We start from the raw sequence: 9,058 nt of genomic DNA, 5'->3' as shown, positions 1-9,058 counted from the left end.
CTTGTGCCATACTTGCTAACGGTTTTAAAATGCATCTTCAGCATTACCTATCAACTTTATTTTGTTTTGCACTGCAGAAACCATTCTTAGTACCAGAACTTTGAAAAAACTAGTTATTAATATGGTATACAAGCCAAAGCCATGCCACTTTGATGCACTGTGATAGTCAAATGCACTGATTGCACAAATCAAAACAAAACAGTCAAACTCATGAAAGTGTTCCAACATTCTTTTTACTTATGTTTTTTTTTTTTTTAAGTCAAAATTAAGGTGTCCTCAACCCTGGGAAATATGGTATTTCTTGGGGTCCCAAATTCAGTGGTTCATCTTATCATTTAGCATGCAAGCTTATGGGCTCACAAAGGTCACTAAATGCTACTCCCAGAAAAACCTGAGTACATGAAAAGGAAAACATTGCTTAGCTGATATCTTTGAGGTGTCTTGTTGGATCTAGGGTGTGTTTTTCATATCAGACTTAGTTTTGATCCAAATATTTACCATACTATGCCTAACTTAATCTGCCAAAAATACAATGCTTCAACCACTCGAATGGCCAAAGGGTGCATTAAAATAAATATGTATATGTAAAGTTTTTCTCAAGCTAACCATAAGTACATCTCCTGCAGCCGTTCCAATGAGATAAGTGGTTTTATCACCAGGTCGGAAGTGCATAGCTGTAGCTGGTACTTTCTGTGGAAGTACAAGACTTCTTGACTCGCCTTTTTTGACAAATTCCTCTTCTTCACTGTCTTCACATTTACCAAGAAGTCTATCCAGGCCTCCAGCAATATTTAATGATAGCCACAGAGGAAGACGTACATTTAAAAGACCTGTTAAAAGAGTAAAATGCTGGACTACTGATGTTTTAGCAACTACATATTTAAGTTTATACAAAAACCACTCAATTGAGCTTAATCGTAAAAGTTGAAAGATTAATATGCAGCTATCACTTGATTACAACATTATTGGTCAGAAAAAGGCCAAAAGATTTTATACTTTTAACTGGAGGTTTTGTGTAATTGAACACAAGGTAGTTATTTCAACTGATGGGAACTATGGATTAATGAACATGGAAAATAACTCATAATTTTTACCATACAGATATTTTCACATATGGAAATGCCATAAAATGGGCTCTGTGACTCATAAACAGCAATTAGCAATTAGACCTATCTGGAAAAATGCTTGAGTAAGATCCATTAAGACTACAAAACTGCTCAAATACTATGCAATATCACTAAAGGAAAAATAAAAAACAAGAACCTTATAAGTTATGCAGTGAAAAAGAAAGAAAAACAAGAAAATAACTTACGAGTACAGCATAGTATTGATCCTTTAACAAATATCCACTCCTTCACAGTACCATCCTCAGAAGAGGATATCAGCACATAAGCCATCTCTGGTGAAGGACTTGTTGCACTTTGCTGGAAATATAAAATTACGGAAGAAAAATATGAAGAAACCACATAAATAGTGTTATTTTACGTATATTTCAGCAAATATTAAACTGAAGAAGCAATTTACAGATAATGCTTTAAATAGTTACCATTTTGTTGTACTGTACTTCAATGCGTACTTTAATCTAATTCTCTCTACATTCTCTACATGAGTACATTACAGTACCTTTCATTCAGACTAGTAAATTTTCAGCTGTGGAATTCACCATGATATACAATATTAAGGATATAAACACTAAACATTGCAATTTGTAAAGATCACTGAATCATCATGTACTCAATTGATGTTATGTAATGTGGGCTTTCCATAGAGGCATCCTTTAGTAAATGCAGCTGTATCTGTAAATCCCTGTATCATCCAAATCACACTACTAAAAGCTGGTTCATTTTCTGATGTTTATAATAATAGAGTACATGAAAATTGTGAATATTGCTTGGTGTAGGTTTTGAAAGAAGGTGAGAGAAATAAAAAGTCTTGCACTACTGGGTGGAGATCCTTGTTTAGTAAAAAAATTTTTTATAAGAAACAAACAAATATTGTGATTTACTTATACCTGCATGTTAATCACAAGCTTCCTGAAGGAGGGAGGTCTGTCTCCTTCAGCAGTCTTTTTGGCAGCACCACCACTAAGAACTTGAGAATCTCTCCATTCAACAGCCCAAACAGGTCCCGAATGCTTATCAACACTTGCACTGTCAAAAGACGGTATAACTAAGTGAAATAAAATTATGCTTCATCCTCCTATGATACCCATATAAGTTAGTACAGGTGATGCATAATGGGACATCAACTTATACACCATTCTTTTGAGTACGTAAATACAATAGAGTAGTAAATTATGTGGTGCTACTGTTAATGAAAAAGGCCACATTTTTTAATCTTTCCCTTAAGATTTCAATAGCATGCTAGGCTGCTATGTATTCCTTAGGAGTAAGCATCATCCTCAATAGGTTACACCTGAATATAACTGAAGGGTGTGCATGTTTTTCATGCATATCTGAGCTTGCAACCTACATCCAGAGCAAAATCACCTCCAAAGAACATTCAAGGAATCTAGCATCCTCTGCTACACTTGTGGGAATAATATAGAGGGGAATCACAAATCAGACTGCCAATGCGTGGAAACCAAGGTTACATAAAGGGTTGCTGTCCAACTGGGTGGAGCAAATGTCTGAAAAATCCAAGAACTGTCAACAATATGAGGAGAGCAATTACACACTGGTTGTTCTGATACAACACACATTCACAATGCATCCAAACAGCACAACCCCTGGTTAATAATGGCTACCCTTTTAACTAATAGAAAAACCACAATGGCCATCACTGCATTAAACATCCAAAACAGCTTCTACTCTACATACTGTTCAAATGTCTTACCTAGAATCCATTACTATTTGTGGTGCAGGTGTATCAAGCTGATATACAAGTAAAGTTCCATCTAACAGAGCAATGCAAGACAGCTGAGGTGCACTTGGACAAGCACTGATAACTGTTGGTGGCCCCGGAAGTGGTAAACTGGAAAGAATGTGGAATCTATACACAGCATTTCAATCTAAATGTGTCAGAAATGTGAAAAAAAGGTGTCAGCACAGAATTCTGCAACTGCATCATATTTGCAATACTGTACGTATGTGGTTTTATGTACAAAATGTATAGTGTACATGATTATTTAAACTCATTGTTGAAGTTCTATGCTTCCTGAATGTAATAAATGTAGGTAAAATATCAAGTAGAGGTACGAATGGCGCTTTGTGTTGCCCCATGATATAATTTCTTAGTCTAACTGTCTCACCATCCGACTTTATGTTTAAGTTTAGTTAGGTTCAGTGCAGAAAATATTAGCTTCAGCTGATTTACACCTAAACAGAAGAAATATCAACAATGTGTTCAGCTATGAATAAAAGGTTGACAAAAATAATCCCAGAAGAATGAATGATGGGCTTCTCTGGAGACAATCCAAGCTACCTATTAGTATATGTAGTACATACATTGATATAATGTAGAGAATATATTGTACATGCAAACTGTACTTCTTTCTGGCATTATTTTAGAAAACAAAAAACTCACCATAATTCTGGTTGTCCGAATTTCTTAACATTCCATCCACAAAGGAATCCATCTTTAAGACCAGTGAAGCCAAGAGACCCATATGTGGCTAGTACCAACCACTGTTATTTTGCAAAGGGGGGAAAAATCACTATTTCAGACTGCTGTATAAGGTCTGGGGATAAGTAGAATAATAATTAGCCTGTAACTATAAATTCAATTTTCTACACACATTCAAATGTACATACTTAATTGTTTAGATTTTGTATTGACAAAATATTGTCTAGAAAATTTTAATGTCAGAAAATGACCAAAATAGGTGTACACAACATGGAAGAATGAAATCAATAATGAAAACATTTCCTAAAATTTTTTGCTATCCTCAGTTGAAACCCTATAGGTTTCGCAGATTAATGAATACTGTATACGTACTGTACACATAAAGATTATAATTAAAGATAATTCAAACATGCTTACAGGAGATGTTCTGCAAAATGCAATGCTATTAACACGTCTGTCAGCCATGTCATCGGAGGTGAACTGCCACAAGAGCTCCATACTCGCCTTCTCAGAAGACATACTTACTTTTCGACCTAAGACAGAAAGTGAATGTCATTGCAGTTAAGGTTAATATCTAAAGATTTTTCTTTTCATAGAGTTTCACACATTCGTATATGGGAACAAATCGCTGCAATTCAGTAAAACTGTATACATTTCATTTCAGAAAATAAAACTTGAAAGTTACTTTTATAATGGACGTTCAATATTTTTTCCATGATCATTTTTTTAGTTCCTAATATAGGATGCAAATTTAATTATGCTGTATTGCTTCTCGGCTAGTTGTAACTTGACTGATACTGATAAATTAAAGCAGGATGAATTTCAAAAGTTCACATAAAGAAGAATATGGAGTGTACTGTAATTTTTTCGTCTAATATCATCTTATAATGGCAAAAGGGTTTTTTTTATATGTATATTAAAGGGCTGTATAGGCAGCCACAGGGTACATAATTATATTCAAATGCAATCTGATGGTATATTAGACTGGGGAAGTTTAAACCAAGTGACTACTAATCCCAGTACATATATATGCCACCACCAAAAACTTCTTAAAACTTCTTAAGACCGATACTTCCCCAGTGGGTTTATAGGTTTTCAAGTATTCAAGGGCCAAATAATTCTACAGAAATGTCTTTAAAACCAAATTGGGAAGGTGTCACGGACCCTTGAGGTCCACTACAGGTTCAATATTATAACAAACAAAAAGAATTCAACACTAACAGTTGAAACTGGGGATACGAATATAGAAAGAAACACAAACAGAACAAAGTTTATTTACAAGCTTACTAACAAAGATAAGTGCAGAATGGTTTCTCCTATTTACATAAAATAAAATCTTACAGTATGTGAACTGGGGAAACAGTGAGGTAATGAAATACTTGCTGGCCAGTTTTACAGCGGTCGAAAATCAATGCTCGAAGCGACGGCTTCACAAAGGAGGGCTGTATAACAATATAGGACTTCTTGACTCCGTACTGCAGAAAACAATGTTTATTCTTGATACTCGAAGGGCAGGTTGCTCCTCAAAAACCACCTTGTAGGACGTTTCTTCTCTCAAGGCTTGCTCAACGTCGAAATATCTCAGTCGCTCACTCTCTGACTGGACGACTTGACCCGATTCCGATCAAACTCTCGTGCACCCTCTTCCTCTCTTATCCTTCATCTGTTCCTTCTTCTCATATTTCTCTCGGATGATCTCTCACTGATGATCTGATCTCTCTCTGATGGTCTCTGCTGGTCTCTCACTGATGATCTGATCTCTGACACTTTGTCAGTTGTATATATATGGCAATCTGGGGGCGGGGCCTACCAGCGAACGTCACAGACTCCCGAGACGACAGGAACATTTTAGAAGGATCTCAACGAAATGTTGCATCATAATACGCGGCGACACGTCGGCGTCTGTTGAGTTCCATATCCCACCTGACGATTCTAGAATAATCATGAGAACAGGCGCCTCCAACACGTGCGCGAATGCCTCTTGGCTGCAGACCTACTTGAAGAAAATGCATTTTCCTTTCCTTTAGTATATTTTACTTCGCTATAGAGCGATTACCCTGACACCCCAAAAGAGAAAAAAATGAAATCAACTGATTTTATTTTTTTCTTAAGAGAAACAAGAATCAAACAGCTGGGGAACAATTCTGCATAAAGCTTTAATCCAGTTAAACACACACTTCTCCATTCACTCACCCACTCGTGCCAAAACAGAAAACAGTTATCAGGCTACTCATTCTGAAAAACTCTAGAGAGGCTATCAGCTATAACATTATCCTTTCCTCTTAATTTTTCCTCTTCTGAACTCTGATAAAAAACTTTGAAGTTCTTAAGTAATTCTGAGTTTTTCTAAAAACTAACTCCTCTCTGTGACACCATTACTACAAACACGGGCGGTGGGCACGGCACGGGGTGTTCTTCATAATTTTGAAGCAAGTTTACATGCATCCACTTTGCTCTATGCTTACCAATGTCTATTAAATAATTTAGATTTCCCCTCTCCTCTAAAATTGAAAAAGGACCTTTGAACTTATAAGATAAGGAGGGACCTTCTCTCTGGACTAGTACTAAAACTTTATCGCCTGCACAGAACCTTCTTTTTTTTGCTCAAAGGATCAGGTTTCCGTTTAGTCTCCCCTTGACTTCCACTCTCGTTCTCCTTCACTAGTTGCCAAGCATCTCTTAAATTGTTTTTATAATACTCTAGATTAGATATGTAGTCCTCACTACCTCCTTCAAGCATTAAGTTACATTTTAACATTTCCAAAGGACCTTTAGCGGTGTGACCGAAAACCAGCTCGAAAGGATTAAATCCTGTAGTGTCGTTCGGTGCCAACCTTAAAGCTAACAGAACAAACAGTAACTTTTCTTCCCAGTAGTGTTCAAAGTTATTACACCGTTTTCGCAAACAACTCTTTGACGTTTGGTGAAACCGCTCCACAATACCTTGTGAATCGGGGTGATAAGGTGTGGAAGTTACAAGTTTAATCCCTTACTTTTTCATTCTATCCCTGAAATATTTGGATACAATATTACTACCATTATCACTGTATAGTACGAGGCAGACCAAACTTAGAAAAATAATCTAATAATCGTTTAACTACGGTCCTTGTGTTGCAGCTTCTTATGGGTATTGCCTATGGATAGCGGGTTAGTCTATCAATGATTGTTAACAGATGTCTACTCCCTCCCTTACTTCTAGGCAATGGTCCGACCATATCGATAACTACATTCTCAAAAGGTTCGCCTACTGAAGGAATATTACACAACGGAGCTCTGGGAATTACTTGATCTGGTTTCCCGGCAATTTGGCATTCATGACAGCTTAAAACATACCTCTTTACGTCACTCCTCATTTTAGGCCAAAAGTGCGCCCTACTAATACACCTGAAAGTTTTATTTACTCCCAAATGTCCTTGCTCATCATGTGTTAACTTCAAAACTAGCTCACGAAGCTTCCTAGGAACCACTAATTGTTCTGTGATTTCCTCTTTACTACCTGACTTAGGACGAACATAACGACACAAAACTTCGTCTTTTAAACAAAACGTTTCCTTGTACACATTCTTGAGATCATCATCCAGCTCACATTCAAAAATTCGAGTTAGTCTCATCCTCTCTCTGAAACTTGACTAGCTCATCCTTATTCAAAAGGTTAGTGCCTAATTCATCACCGTAACTATTACTTGATTCCACTACATCAACTACGTTACTCTCAACAGCTACACCTTCTGCTTGGCTATCACTGTCAACACTGATAGTCAGGTCTCTCAGGCACACTCATGCCAAGATCAACCTCGCCACCTCTATTACACTCGTTCGAATGCACGAACAAACTATGTGACCGTGGTCTATGTCTGTATCTAAACCCGACCTAGTTACTACCATTTCAGGCACTGGAATCTCACTCACAACAGGATTCACATTCTTGGATATAGCTAAGTCATTACCGACAATAATGTCAACGCCATCAATGGGCAAACTGTCAACAACTGCTAGTTTCACTTCTCCTGACACTACATGACTTTCTAAGTTCAACTGCAACAAAGGACAAAGAACACAAGTGTTAGGAAATCTGCCTAACATGACTTTTTCTTCCATATTGATTTCCTCCCTGTCTGGCACACTCTCTCTCCTAATCAGTGAGACAGCAGCTCCTGTGTCTTGAAGCAAGACTACTTCTCTTGAATCTACTCCTCCAAGAGAGGAAACTACACCTTCTGATAGAAATTTACCAAAAATTTCCTAGTTTCTCTCATCACATCATTCCTACTTGACGAAAGGTTAACTAGACACTGGTTTCTTAACGTCCTTCCTTTCTACTGCACAATTTCTCACTAAATGCCCTTTCCCATTACATCAGAAAAAAGTTATTTCTGAGCCACTAGATACCACTTTACTCTTACAAATCTTAGACGTATGACCAGGTTTTCCGCATGTGTAACAGGAATAGTCACTTTTACTCATATTGCTATTACTAGAACTGAAACCTTTACTGTTTTGTACTCTACCAAACGAAGAATCATTTCACTTCTTACTGACAGTTAGATTATGAGTCAAACTATATTCATATACTAAGCTAGTTCCTCCTGCAAAAGATACTTCTCGCCTATCTTATATATAAAGCTTAATCTCAGGGGATACGTTATCTTTGAAGTTTTCTAACAACACCAAGTTCTTCAAACCATCAAAATCCTCAACTTTAGCAGAAGTTAACCAATCAAAAAACAGCCTTTCTTACTTCTTGCCACATTCTACATACGTAATATTCTCGTCCTTTCTCAAACTTCTAAATTTCTTACAGTACGCCTCGGGTACTAACCTAGACGCGCTAAGAACAGTTTCTTTCTTTCACAATATCATAATCATCACATTCCTCCTTAGACATGCAACTATACACAGTAAGTGCCCTACCACTCAAAACTGACTGTAAATATAGTCCACATTTCTTTAGGAGAACCTACTCATTCCATTAACTTCTCAAAACACATGAAATATGTTGTAACATCTTCCTCATCAAACTTTGGTACTAATTTCAACACTGCACTCATACCTTAACCATCAGCTCCACTTTCATTCTCGCCTGTCTGACTGTTACGAGTACTTAGCCTTAACCACACGATTTCCAACTCATGTATACGTTCTTTCTCTCTTTCTTCCGGCTGCATTACCAACATTTCTCTCTCTTGCTGCATTTTCATTACTTCTCTCTCTTTCTCTTGCTGCATTTTCAATGCTTCTCTCTCAGCTGCTCTTTCCTCTCTCTCATACTTTTCTCTTTCTTTCTTTTCAACATATTCACAGAGATCATTCCCCTCTAGACCTAGAAGCTTACCCGACTCAATAAACTCTTTCACCATCTCACTCATTCTGGCTCTTTCTATATTCTCCGTTTCAATGTTACGATGTCGAATATCCTGGCAAGGTCGCTAATTATGTCATGGACCCTTGAGGTCCGCTACAGGTTCGATATTATAATAAACAAAAAGAATTCAAT

General features: G+C 37.0%; 1 protein-coding gene across 1 annotated transcript in view; it reads right to left on the bottom strand.

The window, feature by feature from the left end:
- Positions 1-511: 511 nt before the first annotated feature.
- The window catches only part of LOC135208228 (dynein axonemal intermediate chain 4-like), a 52,039-nt gene continuing 43,492 nt past the window's right edge, over positions 512-9,058 (bottom strand). Inside the window, exons 7-12 of the mRNA XM_064240350.1 lie at positions 3,982-4,097; positions 3,526-3,626; positions 2,836-2,973; positions 2,012-2,150; positions 1,313-1,424; positions 512-830 (exon numbers count right to left, since the gene is read on the bottom strand). Coding sequence (XP_064096420.1) covers positions 538-830; positions 1,313-1,424; positions 2,012-2,150; positions 2,836-2,973; positions 3,526-3,626; positions 3,982-4,097 — 899 coding nt within the window. The 3' untranslated portion in view covers positions 512-537. The remainder of the gene's footprint in view (positions 831-1,312; positions 1,425-2,011; positions 2,151-2,835; positions 2,974-3,525; positions 3,627-3,981; positions 4,098-9,058) is intronic.

Source organism: Macrobrachium nipponense, chromosome 35, assembly GCF_015104395.2.
Source record: "Macrobrachium nipponense isolate FS-2020 chromosome 35, ASM1510439v2, whole genome shotgun sequence".
Taxonomy (NCBI): Eukaryota; Metazoa; Arthropoda; class Malacostraca; order Decapoda; family Palaemonidae; genus Macrobrachium; species Macrobrachium nipponense.
Note: the sequence above shows the minus strand (reverse complement) of the source record. Positions and strands in the feature narration are given on the sequence as shown.